This window comes from Bactrocera latifrons, unplaced genomic scaffold (genome assembly GCF_001853355.1).
Source record: "Bactrocera latifrons isolate USDA-ARS-PBARC rearing strain unplaced genomic scaffold, ASM185335v1 scaffold_47, whole genome shotgun sequence".
Classification (NCBI taxonomy): Eukaryota; Metazoa; Arthropoda; class Insecta; order Diptera; family Tephritidae; genus Bactrocera; species Bactrocera latifrons.
In genome coordinates, this window is record NW_017537123.1 from 1317974 (window position 1) to 1339330 (window position 21357).

The following is a 21357-nucleotide window of genomic DNA, read 5'->3' on the forward strand; positions in this document are numbered from 1 at the left end:
TCCCTATCAAGAGAAGTGTCAAAATAATTTTCTACTGTTTCGCGTTCTGTTTTGTTCGGCTGTTATTTAGTGCCGATTGCCGATTGCAGTACGATTTGTGATTTTGCTAGAATGCTTGTCACATGGGAATAAACGTATAGGAAAACTTACATTCATACATACACAGAAGTGTGTACGTTATTTCCAAATAAAGCACTTGAGTATTTAGAGTGTGTTTTTGGTGTGTGTCTACTTGACGATACACCGATTTGCGTCCTGTTAAACCCCTGCTTAATATCATATGGCTTAATGGCCTTTTTTGCGCGTTAATAAATGGGAATGGAAATTTTAACGGTTCATATGGCACGTGAAACACCGCAGCACCACCGTGCAAATTGTGTGAAAACAAAAGTCATATAAAAGAAAAAGGTATACTAATGAAACAACTATCAGCAAACAAAAACAAACGAGGAAATGGGCTGCGGTGGGTTTTCGTCCGCCAGCTGCATTCATGACTCCGTTGTTAGTCGCTGCGTTTTTTGGAGTTTAGCGTTGCTCTCAACTTTTTTCTTGTATTTATTTGAGTGCAGAATGCGCCAATTACCTTGATGACTTTACATTTTTCATGGTGCAAAGCAAAAGCGAGAAAACAAATACGTCCACACTTGTAAACAAACAAAGAGGGTTGCATAATATGAAGTACGGTAACTCATAAAAAGTATGAAAATTAAAAATAAATGAAAACGAAATGCTGTAAACATTTCAGCAATTCGTTTCCGCATAAATGCAGCAATAAATAAAAGCGAATCGATTTGCATGCAAACTGTGAGAACTGCCTATTTATTTTGCCAGCTCTACCGACCGACCGTTATTACCGACTTCTTTTCACCTTTCGGCGAGTAAACATATAGATACACGTATTTGTCGACAGAATTTCGTTGTTATTGTATATATTTGCATACACTCATATGGGTATATATATGTACGTACATATGTATGTATGTTATTAAATATGAAATGCAGTTTGCACATCCGAAAAACGGATACGAACCGCTTAAGGATTCGCAGTTCCACCAAGCGTCGAATCTAGCCTTACTCCCGAAAACGTAAACATTAAGTTTAAGCGAAGGTAATAGCCTATATTGCCTCTTCAGATAGTTTCGGTAAGAAGTCGTGAAAGGTCCATCCAGCTTAAAGAAGCTGAAATTAAGATCACTTTAAGGTTTTTCAGTAGCACTTAACCATTGCTAGTAATTGACGAAACCCGATTTTAAGTCACAGATTTGGCAATTAAAATTATTATATATCTTTAATATACATATGTAACTCTTAAGGCACTTTATAGGCTCCGTATATTTATATTGAAGTTTGAATTAGCACTCGAAATTTATTTGCAAGTTTTCTGACCCAGTAACAACACCAGAAAGGCTCGGAGTAAGAGCATTCATCTTGCAATAATACACCGTTTCGTTTGTCCCCGATGCCAAAAATATGGCCACACGGCATACGCGGATTTAATTCATCTTGTACATATGTATATACTATATTTGTATATTTGTACGTAAGCATGTTTGCACTCGAAGTGCTGTGGCTTTGTGCCTGCTGGTTTTTACTTCCTACTCTCTGGGCTTTCATTGTCCGGGCAGGTTTCATTTCTTGTACCTAATAATTTATGCTTTGATTTCATTTTTGCATTTCAGCGCCTCAATTACTATTTTTTACTTTTGTACTTCCTGTATTGCCTTTTCTGCCAGAAATAAGAAAGAAAAACATGAACCAAACCGGCTGTGACCGACCGACTCTTTGCTATAGATTCGTTGCGCCTTTTTGCCGTGTCGCTGCTGGAGTCGCGGCGGCGTTGCCATGTAGGGATGCGTTGGGTTTTGTGTCCATTACCGGTATTGTTGTTGCTTGTTTGTTTACATTAGTTACAAGCTGTGTTTTTGTTCGCCACACTTTTTTGTGTTCTGGTTCTTATTATATACATATGTAGCTGAAGGCTTTCATTTCCACGCAAATATACAATCACAAATACATACGTATATATGCACGACACACCTTTTCATGTGTATATGTATGTGTGTGCGCATTGCTACTTATGCTTTTGAAGCAGTTGTTGGTTTTGGCTGCGAGCATAAATGCGCGTCTCTGCATGTGCAAAGCATATACATATAACGGTGTGTATAAATGAGCGAACGAACTTACCCGCCCAACCGCATGCTTACCCTACCGCCCATTTTGCACATGAGAACATTTCAAGTTGCGGAAGCAATTGCGCGTGCTGAAGTTTTCGAATATTCCTTGACAGGCACGGCTCGCCAAACCTCAACTGAACTCAAAGCAAATATTGCAAAGCAGCGCATACTTGGCTACGCCGACTCCATTCGACCCGAGCCGACAGGAGCTGACAATCGCCACATCAACGTCAACGTTCGTGTTGTGGGCGACAAAGCGTAAGCAAGACGCAAAGGGTTTCCACTCTCACACACATCCATACATATCTATGTAAGTATGGTTTTGCAATGCAGTCGTCATTGACGCCAGCGCCAGCGCCAGCGCTTTGCAGCAGCAATCCATTCACATACATACATACGTACATATGCACGTACAATGGCTAGTGACTATTTCAGCGTTGTGTCGCTCCCGTCTACCACACAGACACACATTGTCCATATTTGCGCCCATTTCAAAGGAGCTTTTGTCAAAGGATTTAAAAAGTGTGAAGCGGCTTTGCGCAACCAGTCGCCGTGTGAGATAAAGTTAAGCAAACTTCAATGGATTCAACAAAGGCAACAACAGCAACAGCAGCAGCAGCATCAATAGCCGCGCAAGCTCCCAACCCGCTTGTTGGCCGTATTTTTAATGGATTTCGTATTTCTTTTATTTCCATTTCAGCATGCGTGTACGTGTGTAAGCCGGTGAATGCCTCGCAGAATATTTATTCCCCTGACGTCACAATAAATTCTCACTTTTAATCCCTGTTTAAACACGCCTTCACGTTCAGTAAATTCAAAAAACGTGTCAAAGCCATTTAGTCGATGTTTCAAGTGGCCTTTTCTCTTTTTCAATTTATATACATATTAACTGCTCAACTCTATTGTGTGGCATATCGAGGAGTTTCACCGCCGCTTCAATTCTATGCAAAATATGTGAACTTGTAGATATCACATATCCACAAACATATACATAAACACACAGACCGTATGTAGAAACTATATGAATGCTAAAAAGTGATTTTAATGAAGGTTTATCCAATTTTAGTAAGTTCGGTAATGAGTCAAAGTTTTAAATCTCCGAAAAGAGACATTTACATACATGTAAACTGTGAACTATAATAATGAAAGAATAAAAAATTACACTTTTTTACATTTAGAACTTATTTTGTAAAAAAGAGGCAATTGACAAAGAAGCAAGTGTAATACGGCTCAGCTGATAAGAGTTTTCTGTGCGAGCATTTGAACGATAATTTTTTGCGGTCCTTAACTCGCCTGGCTTTGATTATTTGTGCCTCGTATTTAACCTTTCACCTCTTATTATATCATTTCCAATTGTTGCTCTCAATAAACTGTAAATAAATAACAGTAATATATTCAACAGCCGTCGTACAGGGTCACCGAAATTCAATCTCGGGTTCTGGCAATCGCTTAGTTATGAAATTATCACCTTCGTATATACAAGTATGTATACTCAACTGACATTGCACGAGTGATTGTTCTTTCCAAAAGATAAGATGCTATAACATTGTATAATTTTGTTTTTGACGAATACTTTTTATACAAAAGAGTATACCATATAGAGGAGCACTTCTTATTCAATTTATAATAACTCGGTTATTCATTCCGTTTCCAGGATAGTTAAATTTACGTAACCGGAACGAAACCTTACCTACACCCGCTCACTGATTGTAACCTCAGCAGTATACTTCTGAGACTATTTGCGACTTGTTCATTTCCAAGAATAACTGAGTATTTTATTTAAATCCAATATAGCTGAAAGTCTGCGAAGTAGCAGATTTCAAATTATAAATTTGACCTTTTTCCCTGAATAGGCCATCAACGATAAGAACAACTGACTAACAGGCTGTCAGCAAAGCCAGCATTATACACGAGAATCCTTAAAATACCTATTAATTTTAATGTCATTACTATGTAGAGATGTGCGTAAACACAAGCGTTACACAGCATTACAATGGCACTGCCAGGAAGGATTTTTGTTTGCCCTGTTTGCCCAGCACAAACAATGAACTTTGCCTTTCCGACTGGTTGCCATTCACCTGCAGTAAACACCTGCTGCGGAAAATTGCAATTTCATACTTATATGTATTTAAAGTGCAATTAGTGCGGCGAAGTGCTCGCAAACTACAACCTCACAGACACACATACATACACACACACAACATACACCGTTCCGTAGGTAATTCTAACGAAGAATGACGACGCGTATTTGTTTGTTTACTTTTTGCAACGTGGAGTCCCGAAAAGGTAGAACATTTGTATTCATAAAGCATGAAAAATGTAAAAATATCTAATCCCTGTAGGGTCATTAAAAATTTCATTTAAAATGAAAGCAAAAAACTCTTGTACCTCACAATGAAAATTTAACACTTGTTTCGTAGTGGATTTTGGTGGTAAGTACTAAATTTAGACACTTTATAGAAGGTGGCAGCAAGTAAACGGCAACGAAGCGTTCACCTGAAACTACTAACATACAAATGCATACATGTATATCATGTACATATGTATACATATGTATATACATGTATATGCCAAACAAGTGGCGTGCAATCGGTGAACAGTGTTCGTATAAGGGAGAGCAACGCGCTGAGCGATCCGTGAGAAAACCTGTTTGCGCACCTACAACTGAGAAAAGTGGTCTCTCAGACTCGACGATTGGTAGTCGAATGCTAACGGCGTTAGAGCTTGCTAAGTAACAGACTGTTTTTATGGTTGGTATGTGTGTGCGTGTGTGTATGCATTAAACAGTTAATTTTGTGTACTATTTAATGTGTAATTCAATATGTTCATATGCATGCACTTAGAAATACTTGGCAAGATACGGGCTTGGTTAAAAAAATTGCTAAATTAGAAGTTAAGTCGCAATTAACTTTCACTGCGATAAACCCACAGCCCACTCCCTCAACGAAAGTTAGCAATTCCAGGGGAATGAAAGCTTCTTAAGCTTAGTAAATTGTATACGGCCATTCGTGTCTGTTTTTAAACTATACACATATACATACATATGTATATGTACGAAGCGTTTAATGGTCTCGGACATGCGAAGCTAGCACCAAAGTAGGACACCTAGCCCCTAAGTACCCCCCAAGAAGGACAATAGGAATGTAGGTTTCGCGAATCAAAAGATTAAAATTAAAACTTAAGGAGTCATTAACTAATGCTTTTGTATACATTCATACATCCATATGAGTATCTACTGTCACAATCATTGTTACGCTTGCGACTGTGCGTATGAAAAATGCGACGCCCTGAAGTTTAATTAACACTGTCTCTCTGACCCCTATTTGCCTTCTCATCTAACCTTGCTTAATTAAATCAAAAGTGAGTCACCAGCCACGCTGCTTCTATTAGCAATTTATTATTTGAATATAAATAGTTCAATAAACTCCGGTAGATTTTATAATACGCACTTTTATTTGGGTCATCCAAGCTTAAAAAGCATTAGGACAAACGCTACTACTTGGTATTGGAAAGAAAGGGCTCTAGTACAGTTTTAACTATAAAAAACACGAGTGCTTGAGTGTGGAACGAAAGTCTCTTGCTATCCTGAAAAATTATACATAATTTTCTCAAAGCAATGAGCTTACCTGTTGGTAGAATGGCATTGTTCTCACGACGCCAAGTAATTGACGGCGTCGGATACCCGCTGGCATAGCATTCCATCTGCACTTCACTGCCTTCGCTCGCCACTATCGATTGTGTTGAATTGTCGGAGATGACGGGTGGACGACGAACGGAAAGCTTCACATTGGCACTGACTTTATGTACGACGGAAATTACTACTTGACAGGTGTATGTGCCTGCATCAGTCTCCTGGATGTCTTTGATTTGCAGTTTATATGTGGAGGAATTGGGATCATAACGTAGAGAAAATCGTGAATCTTTAATCACCAACGTTGAGGCGGTCGACAAGAAGACGGGATCGGCATCCGTCTTTGACCACAGTACTTGATAGTCACTCGCGTACTGTACCGAGCAATCGAATTCGACCGTGCCACCGATATCCTTAATTTGTTCTTGTGTGATGTACGAAATTGTTGGAGTACGCTGCGCTTGCGCACTGCCTGCCAATAGCGCCAATAAGCATACCACAACGGCGACTAAGAAGGTGAACGATGGGGACATAGTGTTGGCCATGAAGTTGGCTGTCGATCGCTGTTTTCTTGACAACAGGCTCATTGCAATAAAATACTTTTTATTATAAGTTGTGCACTGACGATTTCCACGTGATTTATTAAATTATTTCTGGGAAAGTTGTACGCACCACACCCTAAAATAACTTTACGAGTGAGTGTATACTAAATATGTATATATTGCAAAATGAATAAATAACTTTCGGTGAATACTCTTTTGTTGGCTGGTTGTTTGGCTTATTTGCTGCTTCTTTATGCTCGTAGCTTTTTTAACTGTTGCCTCTGCTTCGCTTTAGTGAATTTCAGAGTCTGGCTTTGGCGATCACTTTGCATCCATGCGAGCTACACACGAAGTACGAACACACTTAAAGCGTATAATGAATAAAACTCAGTACAATTGTCTTGCGAGAACTACACTTTGTTGTTGTATTTGGTTGCTTATGCTTATAGTCTCTCTTTATTTTCTGTATTCCATCCACTTCACATTCGGATGCTGACGATTTTCACCTTAGCTTTAAACCACAGTTCTTTCGGACACAACAAAAATAAGTACAACACTATAGAAATATATTTTCTTTAGCCGTATGTTTATTGCTCACTTTGCTATCTGTGATGGTAATTTCGTTGCTTTTGTTATTATTTATAGGAATAAAGACGCCAGGAAAGCAACGCACAAAATCATACACTCACACACGACTGTTCGTTTAAGCCCAGTTTAAAACTCAGAACATAACACCGTTCAAAAACAACGTTCACTGTCCGCCAGGTACGTCCACAAGCTTTGACTGTTGCACAGCGAATGAGCGACATAAACGATATACAACACAGCCGTAGATACGAATTTGGCGCTCGTTCGTTGGCTGTAGTGGTGTGCGCTCGTTCTTTTGTTCGTTAACTTTTCAAAAATTACACCAATAAAGATGGCGCGGAGCGTAAGATTACACTTGTATGGTTGGTGAGTTTCCCGTTCGCTGTGGAGTGCAGGTTCAAATGTATTGGTTTCGTTTTGGTAGGTACGCGAGAAAAGTAATCGCGACTTGCTGCCAACTAGTCGGATATTTAAGCCACAAAAGACGGTAAACTATTATTAAGGTGGTCACAACAAAATTTCAAAAACACACTGTACACTGTAATACTGCGAGCCAAATGTTTTTATATTTACAGAACAAGTTTTCTATTAGTTTAGCTAGACTTCCGCTTCCGCCTAAGTTTTAACCATATACGAATATCAGCTGATTATTCCTTATCGTATTTTTGGACATTTTGAAATGTTTTTATGGCTGGATCTGAGTGTTCCTAATTCTGTGTTCTTGTGTTGCCGAAATTTTCAACTTTTATAATAAATACAGATTTGAAAGATTATTGGTTTATGGATCAACAGAAATTTTACACATCCAAGATATACCTATAGTATATGTATATATGTATTATTATATTAAAACAAGAAATATATTTAATTTATTGCTTTCAATTACTAAACATGTTATATTTTACATTATTAGTTTAGGGTTGATCAGCCTGTTGCTTAGCTCTGACGGATCGTTCAACAATTGCGAAACAGGCGACGGCCGCTATCAGCAGCACGATTAGTATCCCCATTTGGATGTATAAACTGGCATATTTCGAATATAGGTAAGCCAGTGCACACCCAAGGCACTATAAGTAGGCAAAGAAATTTAAATCTCTTGCATTTAAGAGCCCTTGGTCATTTATATTTACCTGAAAAAATTTGTAAATTCCGAATCCGGCGGTCGATTCCGCAACAAAAGCACCAGCCAACATACTGTAAATATGAACGGTGTAAAACGCTGCTCCCAAACCATAGAGAAAACTGCAGGCTATTGCCAAATAAAAATTGGGTGGGTCAATGATGGATGCAGCTTGGTTTTCGCCAAAGGATGATTCATTCGGGATATTGAGATAGATGATTATGAATGTAAATAAATGGAATACGCCTGCTAAATACATAAATACATCACGACCCCAACGAATGGTCATATCGCCCAGAATAGCAAAGAACAGTGATCCCAAAAATCCTCCACAACCTTTCAATATGTAACCAGTAAACGATAATTCGTCCGGTTGCATATTTAAATTTTGAGTGTACGACATGGCGGGACCATAAACTCCGTTATAGAATGCTTGTACCAATCCTATTTGAAAACATCGTCAAATATTAGAATAAAAATACAGAATGCCGTTTCTCCTTACCTGTGTAAAAGAAGAGTACTATCAGCAGTAACATATCTCTTTCGAGCAGAAGCATAATGTTATCCCGAATGGTTACAAATACAGCGGAACAACTGTTATGTGTTTCCTTGTCTATGGATTGGTTGCTTTGCGGCAATCGCAAGAAGAACAACATTACCAGACCAATTATGCAAATAAATGTTAATACCGACATAATTATGTAACGGTCCATATCTTCAATTTCCTCAGAATTGGCATACTTGAAATATAACAAGACAGCCGATATCATGTAGCTTGCTTGTTGAAACGAAAGGAATATTCCCGAATTCCTCGTTACGCTGCTATCGTCACTATTTCTGGCAATATAATTACCCTGTGTAATATATATAATTGCAGAACCAACTCCTAGGGTTATATTTAACGAATACAGCAGCCATTCGAAGGGATGGTAGAAATGCACAATAAATAGTCTGGGATATTATGAAAGAGGTTAGAAAAATTAATCGGAAAGTAATATTTATTTAATCCAATGCATTACAAATAGGTTATGGTTCCAATAACCAGTGACCATCGTGGACCAACTACTGCAACGAGGGGTGGTACGAACCAACAAGTAGCCGCAAAAACGAAATAATATATTCCCAAGCTGGTAAAAGCGCTGTTTTCGAAACTATGCTTTTTTTGATGCTCTGTGCGCAGAATTTTTTTCTGCAATTTCGAAAACACATATATAATTACTTGAAAGACTTTTTGTAATAAATTTAGTTTACCTGAAGGCTGGCAGTTGTTTGAAATGCGAAGAAAATTGTAAAAAACGCCAAGCTCATAAACAAAATATTCATTAATTTTGAATCCATCTTGATTTTATACAAAAAAAACTCCAAAGATATGTGTGTAAACAAAAGATAAAATTCATTTGAACAACGCAAATAATTTTTTTGAATACGACGAACAAATCAATTGTTGCTTAATGTTTAGCAATATTTATAAAACCATCAAATCGCATAATTAATTTTATAGCCTTTTTACGATACGCTTAGAATTTGTATCTGATCCAGAACCGCCAACTTCATTATTAGGTATACATATGTATGTGTGAGGCTAAGAAACAACAAAACAATTAATTGATAAATACAAAAGTTAAATGTTTCTACTTTATGCTAACACACTGTGTGAGCTGTGTTACAACATATATTATCGAGCGCAACAGCAACCCTATACGAAACGTCAGCTTTGGTAATAACAATTTCCTTTGTTGTGTTCCTATTCTTAATTTTCAATCTTTAAGTACCATAATCTTTTTGTAAAAGCAAAAAGTTTAACTAAATAATTTTCAAAAACTTAATGTTTGTTTAAATTTACAACCATGTCCGCTGTCGAACGTTTTGATGTAGAAAGAGTAGCTAAAATATTTCAGGATTGTTTACATGAGAACGATGATGTGTTGTTGGATTCATATTTAGAGGCTTATGAAGAAATCAATAAGTATGTACAGGTTAAATAAATATTAGTGGCCATAGTTGAATAATTTTTCTGTTTTAGATTTTTCCATTTAATGGGTTCTGTATTCGGATTTGTTAGTAGTGATGTGCGTAGTAAAATCGACATACTTTGTGAATACAGGCGAAAGGAATCAACTGGTGAACGTTTCCTGACAATTAAAACAATGATAACCTATGAAAAAGGAGAGGAACTTCTTAAGGATCACAGTTACGTTTCGGGGTCGAGGACACTTCTGCGATTACATAGGGGTTTGGGTGAGTTAGTATTGCAAATCATAGCATCTCGTACACGTAAGCAAATCGTAAATGCAGGAGTTATAGAACTTATTTATATACATATGTATGTATTGTTATCGTATGGTTATACAAAAACAAAATGTTATTTATGACCTGTTTTAGTGCATTTAGTGTAGTGTGGTACCTATTATTAAAAGATTATTTATATAACAACTGAACTGATTCTACCAGCAATTGTTCCTTTTGCAATTATTTTTCAGAATTCATATACGAGTTTCTAAAACGGTTGTCTGAATTAAATGAATGTGATAAAACACATTCTTGTTGCAAGAGTGCATATAATGACACGTTAGCAAAACATCATCCATGGGTGGTAAGAAAAGGAGCTGTAGTTGCTATGTATGCGTTACCAACCCAGGGAGAATTGCTGAAACGTGTTTGCATAAATGTGTCACGTGCGATAGAGGTGCTCCCTGAAATGCTGCAACATACTAAATCGGTATACGATCGCATAGAACTGCTTTATACTACTCATGATTTGCACGATTTACCCTAAAGTATCCATAATTATATAAGCTAAAGTAATAGATATTTTAAATGTTTTATGATGTCAAAAGGGCATTCCAAATGGAAACTATGTAAACTTTGTAAGTCAATGTTACCTTTTGAAACAGTATGCATTCGAGTAAATCATTTGCTCGATACTATAAAAAATTGTATTCAATTAGTGCTTAGGCTTAATGTTTAATTAGGAAATTTATAAAAACAATGATAATTAATGTGTATCGTATTTCTATAATTTTTCAAATTTAATGCAATTATAATAAATTGATTTTAATAGCCTAATTTCTTTTAATAAGGTGTTTTCTTTTTAGATTTTTTATTTTTATGTTTAAATTCACTTGAACTGCTAGCTAACCCTCCATCTTCCTTCTGTGAACCCTCCGTGGTCCAAAGAGTAACGAAACCCGACTCTCCGCCTGTCACCAGTGCTCCGCTCTAAAGGCAAAAAAATCACTTCACAAAAGTGAAAATAACTAATATCATATTAATTTACCTTCTTGTCATATACGCTCGCTCGAACGACTTGTTTAGTACCAATGAAATCTGCCATTGGTAGCAAATTCTTATTTAAACGAAGAGTACGCAACACTTCACTAAGAAATAAAATTAGAAATATTTGAATAAGTATATAATTATTAGATTTGTTATAATAAAAAAAAAAAGTTGTAATAGTGCCTAACATTAATACTAACCCTTTGTTGTTTGTACCAGTTAGAAGCAATAAGTCGCCATTCCCGTTACTATGCGCATCAACGACATTGCAGTTATCCTTATTTTTCCTCTTGGCCGCTGCTGTTATTTGGGCCCGATCGAATTTCGCTACTACATCACCTTCCTCTGCGAGGTACACATGAAAGTCATTTGTATCCGTGACACAAGATATTACATATTGTTCATAAATATTTCTATGCCTAAAGTAAAAAAAAATATATAAAACATACAAATTGTTATCAAACAAAATTTTGCATCAATTTCTCTTACATACCAATTCAGTTTTTGTATACTGCATTCCGTATTAATGGTTGCTGTTAAAGCGTCGTCCTCAGTCTCCTCTTTAATGTCGAATACGTTGATTAGACCATCAACAGATCCGGAGCATAAGATATCTGGATTTTTATCGTGGAAACGTAATGAAGTTATATCATCTTCATGGCTTTCGAAATAACCACCGAGGTGTTCGCGCTGTCGAACATCATAGAATAATAGGTAAGTGTCACCCTGATACTGTTCTGTACCAGTGCAAATAATGCGCCCGTTTGAATTGCTGTCAAAACAATTTATGGCTTTACGCATACTCGTGCCTCTGCCTCTACCGTAATAAGAAAAATTGTCTGTGCATTCGATATTTTCTTGGAAGCGTGCTTGTTCTCTTTGCGTGCGTAAGTCGTACAAACGTACGATTCCATTGTTTTCACCAACTAACAGGCAATTAGGAGTATCATCTAAAAAACGTACGCCGCATATACCTACACGCTCATTTGATGTCGGTGTTGATACGCTGGTGACTGAAGATATTTGGAAGGCCCGTTCAACGTTAACGTCAAAGATGTGAACGATAGCGTTTGATAAGCCTGCTGCAACCCGGGTAAAGCAACTGCGTAATAAATTTTTATATAAATCACAAAAAATTATTAGAATACTATATACCTATCAGCGGCTAAATGTAGAATATAGTCATTATTTAATGATACTGCCAATTCGTTGCCGATTCTGCATTTGACTTGGAACAAGTTTTCCAGTTCTTCCACGCCACACGTGTCCTCGTCGTCAATCAATTGCATGTCTTCGCCAGTTTCACCATCGTAAGTACCAGGAACGGAATGGTAGTCTCCGCCTTTCACAAATTTATTAACGTGAATGTAAAATTCTATATTATATTGTATTAATACCTCGAGAATTTAATTTACTCCTCATATGTTTTGATATTTAACCAACGCAAAATGTAATAGAATAAAAATTTTGTAAAGCGTTTGTTGGGAAAAACTGTAACATGAAAACAGCTGAAACTACCGGTGATGCCAGAGGTTTTTTTTATTATTAAAAAGTTGTCATATTGCAGTTTCTGGCAAAAGTTGTCTTGAGTTTTTATGATCACTATTGGTAATAAACTGACATTTTGGTGGTTCAAAACCACTGTTCTCATTTTTATAACAACCTAACAATCTTGGCAGATTGCTAATGTTTAGCAATTAGTATCTATAGATCGAACATGTATCTCCGAAGACACTTCGGAAATGATTTCGCCAATCGATTAGATGCCCAATAAAAATATTGCCAACACCAAATGCAATAAATTGGTTGGCAATAATTACTGGCTATGGAGTTGCAGCTTAAGTAAATTTACTTCCTTTGGTCGAATGCAACGCAGATAGTGAATTTAATGTTCAGTAGGACATTAGGCTTATGTATCCTCAAGCGAAATTATTATCACAAATAGATCTAGTACATATTTGAAATTTAATGGTTTTTTTTACATATTTAATAAAGTATAATTATATAAAATGAATTCACAAGCATATTTGAAATTTCTTATTAAAAAATTTTTAGTGTACAATTTCAGATTAACAAAAAATTAAACGCGAAGAGAAATTTTCTATATGCAATAAGTATGTCACTTGCATCTCAATCGTATTTACATGAAGTCATCGTAATCCTCTGCATAGTCATTTCCATATTTCTGATAACCATCAATATCCTATGAAAATAAAAAATAACGAAATTGAAAATAGGGTTGAAAGTTTGTGATTGTTTTAGATACGAACATCAGCTTCTGTACGCAAAGATACTTTATTCTTTCCTTTGCTAGCAGGTTTTTTCGCATTTTGTTTTTCCATTTTTAGCTTCTCTGTATGCAAACTTTCTACATTCATTTTCACTTTTTTTATATCCGCTGCAGGTACTGTAAAATGTAAAAATATATTAAAGAGCTTTAAACTAACATTATTAAAATGTAAACAACACTTACAATTAACACATATGCTACGAACTAGGTCCTCAACAAATTGTGGGAAGTGTGGCGATTCTTTGTAATGTGACAACTTCCAACTGAGCGTCGCACCAAATTCCTTGAACTCCTCTTTCGTTTGTGGATTGAATTCCTCTAATCCTTTACCGATTTCCGTTACACCGAATGTTTCCAGCGCACTTTTGAGGTCTGATTCTTCTTGAATTTTTTTTAAGCGTAATTTTTCAGCCGACTTTTCTTCAGGCGTCAAGTTAGCTAGCCGTTTTTCTTCCTCTTCTTCAGCTAGGCGCTATTGAAATGGAAAAATACTTCATTAGTATGTCTTGTTTTGTATAGTAATTTATATCTAAACGCCTTTGTAACTAATATAACATACTTCTTGTTCCGTTAATTTGGCTTTCAATGCTTTGTTTGGTTTAGTTTTTGTTGGCACTTCTGTTTTTGTCTCGGATTTTTCTTCATCCTTTTTTTCTTCCTCGTCTTCCCAACTGTCCTGTGGGCAATAAAAAGCAAACATTTTGGTCATTAAAACACTATAAAATTAAAAGTGAAAATAATAGCAAGGTTTTTATGAAAAAACTTAATAATATTTTAATAACATAATAATAATATATGTTTTATTATGTTTATATTTATATATAAACATATCTAATACACATAAATTGTTATTTAAAATATGCGATGCCCTATGTAATTGACATGACCACGTGTACACAAAGTATAGTCAATCTGAATTTAAATAATGGAATACTAGAAAATCATAGCAAAGCAGATTGATATAATTCATACACAAAATGTGTATAGACAAATGTTAAAAACATTCATGCTATGTGAAACCACCGAGTTTTATGATTACAAATATTAATTAGCAAGGTAACAATACAACTATACCTTTACATCCTCGTCGACATCCTCTCCCTCCCATTTGTTAACATCGTTTGTGATTTTAGGACGTATGACTACATCCTCATCAGCGGCTGACTCTGTTATACGTGTATATTATGAAAAATATAGATGCTTTTATTAAAATTTGACTAAATATAGTTCACATATCTTTCTTGCATAATATATATTACTTTCTCATGTTCGAGCCAACTCACATCGCCCTTGTATTATTAAGTAAAACTGCTGCTGTCAATTCACCTTCACTGCCTTCAGTGTTTGTGTCAGGCAATGACAAACACATATGAATGTAGTGAAATGTACCAGAAATCCATTGATGAATCGACAACATTCCAGAACAGCTACTTACCCCAATCGGCCATTGTAAATTTTCAATGCAAAAAGCAAAGCAAAATATTGATAGGATTTAGAACTCAATAATTTTGTTCGTCCGTGTAGAAATCGCGAAGTATATTAATATTTTCCTGTTTTGGACAGAGAATTAAATTGAAAGCAAAAATGTGACAGACAAATCAAAACTGTGACAAACGTGTGCAAGATCTTTTGTCATTTCTATTAAATTTTCTTTCCTTTTTGCATCTGCTAATTCAGGGTTGTATTTCAACTAATTAAATATTAAATTTTTATTAATAAAAGAACAATTAATTTATTCCAAAAGAAACGAAAATAATTATTACCAAAACATAATTTTACATAAAAAATAATCGCTTTTTAATTTTCTTTACAGTTAATATGTACATTCTGTATTTTTACTATTTTAAACATTTTTTTTGAAGTCAGCAACTCTTTTTGGCAACAGCTGAAGTGCCTTTCCACAAAAGAAATCAAAGAAGAATCATGCAAACCGTAAAATCGTAAATTGAAATAAAATAAACTTTTTAGAAACAAAATTTAAAGTGTATAAAACATAAGATAATTTAAGATTCGAAAATTAAATGCACATATAACACATCAATTCCAAACATTAGTTCCATTTATAAGAAATATCCATTTTTATATATTGATTAGGTGAAATAAAGTGTAGTCATTGAACAAAGAAATTATTGGTTGCACAAAAATAGGTGAGTGGGATGGATTTATGACTTCATTCCAGCAACAAAAAATATATTTTTTTTACTTTAAGTGAAAAATGGCTAAGGTTATTTCACAAGAAACCTTTGATGATGTGGTAAAAGAAAATATCGTGGACTTCTCCATGAGCCCAGATGAAGCAAAAGAAGAAACAATCAAGCAATTCGAAGCCCAGGTATATGCACATTCGCTCAATAAATAATAATAAATCAACAAATAAATTTTTTTTTTTTTACCAAAGTTATACATATAATTTTATACTTAATATTTTTATATTAATAGGGAATTAATTTGGCAAACATCATTAAGGATTTAACAATAAATCCAGACACTGGCAAGCCGGTACTGAATGAAATAATTGATGAAATAAAAACTTATATAGGCCAAAAATCCACCGATACCAAGAAACTACTGGAAAACTTGTCTATCTTAGACACTGAATGCCAAAAGGTATTTTCAAATAGTCAAAAATAATCTTTTAATTGATTCGAATTTTGTCAGTCTATCTCCCATCGGGTACTCGCAGGAAAGAACAGCGCCCATGAAGCCCTTGTAACGCTTCTAGAGCAGGAATTGGTGAACCAAAACTCTTCTGAAGATGTGAAACCTAATTTGTCCGTCTTAGAGGCTTGTTTAAAGTGCGCTAATAGTTTTACAAACAARCAACCAGATATATTCGATGCAGAAGCCCTGGCAGTAATTTTGAAACTTTTGTCCATCGAAGATGAAAATATAATAATACTTACGCTGCAATGGTTGCAAAAAGCAAGTATAATGCACGAAATCAATCGGCAAAATATTGTCAATGCTGGCGTGGTGAAGAAGTTGAAGCCATTTGTGTCCAAGCAGAGCAGCCTAAAACTTATTCGAGAAGTTCTAGCTGTTCTGCGCTATCTTGTGCTGGACGATGATATTCGCGTAGAGTTTGGATGCGCACACGAACATGCGCGTCGCATTGCGAGCGAATACATTGTGGATTTGACAAAATTATTGGGTGAATACAATGATTCCAACATTTTGTCAGATTTGGTGTTGACAATCGGTGCCTTAGCGGTGCGTCAAGAATTTTGCACAACCATTGAGGATGCGGGTGGGATTAAATTCGTGTTTGATATAATGGTGAATATGAGCTTCATATCTAACAACATTTATGATATTTTAGTATGTTTTCAGACCGCTAATCAAACGTCTGTTCGTGTGAATCGCGAAGCCTTTAAGCTACTACGTGCATTAGGCGGCAACGACACTGTAAAGGCGCATATTGTGCAACAAGGTGCAGCCCCGATTATTAAGCAAGTGCTAGAAACACATCTGGTGAGTGCTCTACCACATCTCGTAAAGCTTTGAAAGAACAAATTCTTATAAATCATTTATATCTACAGTCAAATGAGAATGTAGTCTCTGGGGCATTGGCTTGTATTGCAACATTGACACTGCGTGTTAAAGATAATAGTGCAGCCTTCTTTGCTACCGGAATTGCAGAAACCATTGTAGAGGCTGTTCGTATGCATCCTAAAAATAAGATAGTTCAAGTAAATTGAAATGCTTTCATATCATAGCTTAAAATATTGTGAAAATCTCTCTTTCGTACAGCGCAACGGTGCTTGGGCCATTCGCAATATGGTGTCTCGTTCACGAGATCAGTGCGAAAGCTGGATTTCCTTTGGGGTGGAAGATCTATTAAATGCAGCGCTAAGTTCGCATCCATCAATACAACAGGATGTAAAGGCGGCACTTCGCGATTTAGGATGTAAAGTAGAACTTCGCGAAGAATTCACAGGAGTTGCTGAAAAGAAAATTATTGGCATATGAAAGGCTTTTATAAAAACGCGCTTATGCTGTAAAAAAAAGAAGCTGGTACTGCTCATGTTTCTATCTTCAAAGCTGTAAAAGGAGCCTTTGTGTAAATTGAGTCCAGTATTCCATTAATAATATACTACTATTTTACTTAAATCTTAATCGCAACATATACTCATTTCAATATTTTTTACACAACCATATTCATACTGACAAACGAAAAACTACTATATATTAAATATAAACGAAAAAAAAGTTAAACTACCACAAATGATAAGACAATGGAGAGTTTTAGTTAAAACTTATTCAAACGTAGCTGGTTGGATATTTAATTTTAATTTTTTTTTATAAAACAAAACTTGAAAAAATTGGTAAAAACGTGTAAGAATTGATACCGATATGGATCATAGCAAGGAATGCAATAAATCGCATTTTTAAATTCCAAGTATCTCCGCAAGACAAAAAATTAAATGCAATCTGATAATATTCAAATTTTTTTTTAATAAATATCTAAATTAAATACATGATAGGTACTAATTGGTTTCTTTAAATGCATGCCAACTTGCAGACATCATTTGTTTAACTTAAACTTGCGCAAGCCACCAGCTTTTAGACGACTATCTAAATTACTTCCGATTGGCCTTGGCTTTGTGGGCGATACGGCTCGCGTACTGCTCGGTTCGAAATTCATGCCAAAGTGTTTAGCTGTTGATGAAGAAGAGCTAATTGCCAGCCGCGGCTTCTTCATGATGGAATACTATATGAATAACACTTTATGTCATACGATATTAAGATATATATTAGATTTATCTGGAACCTTTTCTGTGATATCACTTTGAGCTTTGCGTAGTATTCCCAAGCTGCTACCGATTCCGTTAGCGGCACTGTCTTTATCAGTCTTTCTTGGTGATATTCTTAATGTCGCCAATTTCGTAGTTGTAACACCCGTTCGCTCTGGCGGATTGTCTTGATTGCGTTTAAACAACGGCAGCAGGCCTATACTGCTGGACTTAATATTGAGATAAGGAGAATTTGAGTCTTCAATCTTCTTCAGGTTTTCTTTCTGCAAATTAAAAAGGTAATAAAAATTATATTTCAAAAGCATATGGCTATATACCAACCACAGTGGGCGACAATGTTTGACGTTTTTCCGGCAATGAAATCGGCGCAGATTCTGTGCTTTGCCTGCGATGGTCTGGCATGAAGCTTGTTGGACCTTTGTTTTCTAGTACTTTTACCTGAAAAAGGATTAAGTATCAGAATTTGTTTTAAATATATTTACTCCATTATTTCGTACTTTCTCTTGTAATTGATAGTTTTCACTTTCCAATTGTGAAATGCGTTCCTCAAAAGACCTGCGAATTTGTTTTGAATTTAGGTTTAATTCAAATTTTAAAATATATTATATATTTATACTACTTTTTAGTAGCCATTTCTTGCCGCAAATTGTCCTGTATAACTTTCATAGCCCGGCGCAAATCAGTTTTCTTTGTTTCACATGTGCGAAGTTCGCTGAATTGTGCGTAATGTAATAAATAACAAGATATAATCGCTTAAATATTTCATCTAAGAGTTGGGATGCATGAATAATATTTCTGTTCTCCTACATACTAACCGCTTCAGTGCAGCTACCCAGGTGCATAGTCGCACAGGATCCTTTTCGATCTTGAGCATTTTCTCAGCTTCTGCTGTTGTTGCGGCGAGCACCGATTGTACTGACTCTATTGTTTTAATTTGTTGCTTTAGGCGTTCCACCTCTTTGCGTAAGTCATCGGCCATCTTTGCTTCAGTCTTAAAGATTTTCAGCTGAAAACGAGCAAAAATTTCTTGTTGTTAATTACAGGTGATATTTTTATAATTAAATGTACCACGCACCTGTTCCGAATATGTAAGTATTACGAAATCATTTTTCTTTATTCTTTGTTCCATTGCTTGAATTGTTTTCCTAATATACAAACATTAGGCATTGGATTAATGGAAATTTTTCTTTATATTAGATTTTATATTATTTACGCTGCTTTAATTTGGCATTCCTTAAGATCTTTAATTTGTTGTTCCGCTTTATTCAACTCTTTTTCCTTCATTTTTAATTGCAGACTAGCGTTGTCCACTTGCTCTTGCAGTGATCCCACGTCGATAGTGCTTACATCCAGATTAGCCAAGTTGAAATAAATGCGGAATATATTACGATCCGTACATTTAGTTCGACACTGGGGGCATGATTTCGATCTGTTGTGTTAGGAATAGAAAATTCATTATAGCTGAATTTTGTAATCGTATGTGTACTTACCGTTCCATCCACTGTTTTAAGCATGTAATGTGAAACATATGACCACAGTTGGTTGCACGCACATCATCCGAGGCGACAAACAGCTCAGCACAAATAACACAATTTAAATTGAGCATATCGACTTAAAATAATTCAAAGCATTCAACAAGCATTAATTTACTAATTATAACCAAAATATTTTATAGATTCAATTAGTTCATACATAATATAATTAACAGCCAAAACAGTTACTAAGTTCCAGTTTCAACATTTTAGACACATTTTTTCTCCACTGCTTTCTTTTATTTACTGTTTTTGCCGCCAAATTCCTCCAATACACGTTTGGTCAAGTGTCAAAATTCAGCTGATACCTCTAGGTCATCCAGCTGTGTTCGGGCACCAATATCTTGTTTGAATTATTGCTTGGACTGCGATGGTGTGCAATTGCAATTGCCTCAAATGTAAAGTAGTTTCGTACCGTGTATTAAATGATGTAGAAAAATTAAAGAACTTTCTGTAAAATGATTAAATACCAATGTCCACATAAAAATATTGGCAAAGATAATAGTTTTATCTGGCAATAATTATGACAGTTGGTTGTCAATAAAAATTGCCTCTGTATAGGTACCTACAATTTTTAATTTTCCACGTACGTATAGTTCTTGCTATACCCTGAACAAGTTTGCCACGAAGCTTGTAACATCAAGTTTTTGTATTTAAACTATTTTATTTTTGAAGCGTATTATAGTTTCAGTGCGTAATTATGTTTTTTCTTGTTTTTAATTTCATTTAGCAAAATTTTCCTTTAATGATCAGTACATTTGTAAGCGAAGGCATGTTCAACAAAACATTTACATACACATATTGACTGTTAGTTTGGGAATATAGTTAGCCGTATGCTGCGATCTCCAAATTCACAATTTTTGTATTCGATTTTCGGAGTTAAGGAAGGGATAGGCTAGAACAAAGCTGCTGATTACCATGATGTCTGTAAGCTTGTACATACCAAACATACATACATACATATGCATGTGAATTCTGGGGTTACTTCTAAAGGCTTAAAGAATTCAAGTGGCCGACGTTATTGCCCAATGTCACTCAGCACTGCATTATCCCTAGGACCTGCTAAGGATTCTTAACCCTAGACATAGATACATAACTGAGGAATGCACTGCGATCTTAGGTCTATTGTGCCCTTTCCTAACTCAAAGGGACTCGCTTAGCCCCAGCATATTGACGAAGTCCAGTATTTTGCTGGGTGCTAGCGAGGCGATGTGATCCCTATCCAGAAACATCGCTCCAAGGGCCTTCGACCTGCGCCTACAGACTACAATGCAGTCGATTAGCAGGTGCTCCGGGGTTTCAGGGTCCCTGTCGCTTGCAGTGGCCGGTATAGAATTCAACCAGGATCCTGAGTTTGTTTCTTGGTTATACCCCCCAACTAGCAGCTTGGCATGACGCATACCGTGCGCTCACTGCCAATACCTTTCCCTGCACACTCTTTCTTCCTTGC

General features: G+C 35.9%; 7 protein-coding genes across 8 annotated transcripts in view; 2 read left to right on the plus strand and 5 right to left on the minus strand.

Moving 5' to 3' along the window:
- LOC108973335 (lachesin) overlaps window positions 1–7156 on the minus strand; it is a 29604-nt gene extending 22448 nt beyond the window's left edge. The window contains exon 1 of the mRNA XM_018940552.1: window positions 5801–7156. Coding sequence (XP_018796097.1) covers window positions 5801–6392 — 592 coding nt within the window. The 5' untranslated portion in view covers window positions 6393–7156. The remainder of the gene's footprint in view (window positions 1–5800) is intronic.
- A 647-nt stretch (window positions 7157–7803) lies between these two features.
- Window positions 7804–9441, minus strand: LOC108973224 (UNC93-like protein MFSD11). The gene is made up of 5 exons (XM_018940296.1): window positions 9307–9441; window positions 9075–9244; window positions 8558–9006; window positions 8066–8499; window positions 7804–8002 (listed from the first exon to the last, which is right to left on the minus strand). The coding sequence occupies exons 1-5, from the start codon at window positions 9391–9393 to the stop codon at window positions 7850–7852; spliced, it is 1293 nt and encodes a 430-aa protein (XP_018795841.1). The 5' UTR covers window positions 9394–9441; the 3' UTR covers window positions 7804–7849.
- Window positions 9442–9766: 325 nt separating this feature from the next.
- Window positions 9767–11068, plus strand: LOC108973207 (ceramide-1-phosphate transfer protein). The gene is made up of 3 exons (XM_018940276.1): window positions 9767–10021; window positions 10079–10293; window positions 10536–11068. The coding sequence occupies exons 1-3, from the start codon at window positions 9903–9905 to the stop codon at window positions 10829–10831; spliced, it is 630 nt and encodes a 209-aa protein (XP_018795821.1). The 5' UTR covers window positions 9767–9902; the 3' UTR covers window positions 10832–11068.
- A 34-nt stretch (window positions 11069–11102) lies between these two features.
- On the minus strand, window positions 11103–12826 carry LOC108973208 (WD repeat-containing protein 89). Its single transcript, XM_018940277.1, has 6 exons — window positions 12729–12826; window positions 12487–12673; window positions 11825–12433; window positions 11532–11750; window positions 11333–11432; window positions 11103–11274 (listed from the first exon to the last, which is right to left on the minus strand). Exons 1-6 carry the CDS (start codon window positions 12751–12753, stop codon window positions 11128–11130), a joined length of 1287 nt encoding a protein of 428 aa, XP_018795822.1. The 5' UTR covers window positions 12754–12826; the 3' UTR covers window positions 11103–11127.
- A 519-nt stretch (window positions 12827–13345) lies between these two features.
- On the minus strand, window positions 13346–15268 carry LOC108973320 (eukaryotic translation initiation factor 3 subunit J). Its single transcript, XM_018940524.1, has 6 exons — window positions 15057–15268; window positions 14696–14787; window positions 14181–14297; window positions 13805–14093; window positions 13602–13738; window positions 13346–13534 (listed from the first exon to the last, which is right to left on the minus strand). Exons 1-6 carry the CDS (start codon window positions 15067–15069, stop codon window positions 13472–13474), a joined length of 711 nt encoding a protein of 236 aa, XP_018796069.1. The 5' UTR covers window positions 15070–15268; the 3' UTR covers window positions 13346–13471.
- A 291-nt stretch (window positions 15269–15559) lies between these two features.
- On the plus strand, window positions 15560–17737 carry LOC108973321 (armadillo repeat-containing protein 6 homolog). The gene is made up of 7 exons (XM_018940525.1): window positions 15560–15768; window positions 15831–15953; window positions 16061–16228; window positions 16280–16897; window positions 16952–17092; window positions 17161–17310; window positions 17372–17737. Exons 2-7 carry the CDS (start codon window positions 15837–15839, stop codon window positions 17588–17590), a joined length of 1413 nt encoding a protein of 470 aa, XP_018796070.1. The 5' UTR covers window positions 15560–15768; window positions 15831–15836; the 3' UTR covers window positions 17591–17737.
- A 314-nt stretch (window positions 17738–18051) lies between these two features.
- Window positions 18052–20148, minus strand: LOC108973323 (E3 ubiquitin-protein ligase TRAIP). 2 transcript variants are annotated; one of them, XM_018940527.1, is made up of 10 exons: window positions 20068–20148; window positions 19866–19986; window positions 19589–19804; window positions 19451–19520; window positions 19191–19381; window positions 18995–19087; window positions 18873–18930; window positions 18697–18813; window positions 18393–18638; window positions 18052–18332 (listed from the first exon to the last, which is right to left on the minus strand). In XM_018940527.1, the coding sequence occupies exons 2-10, from the start codon at window positions 19979–19981 to the stop codon at window positions 18147–18149; spliced, it is 1293 nt and encodes a 430-aa protein (XP_018796072.1). In that variant the 5' UTR covers window positions 19982–19986; window positions 20068–20148; the 3' UTR covers window positions 18052–18146. The 2 variants fall into 2 exon arrangements, with proteins under 2 accessions (XP_018796072.1, XP_018796071.1); XM_018940526.1 differs by having other exon boundaries at window positions 19866–20144.
- Between the last annotated feature and the right edge of the window lie 1209 nt (window positions 20149–21357).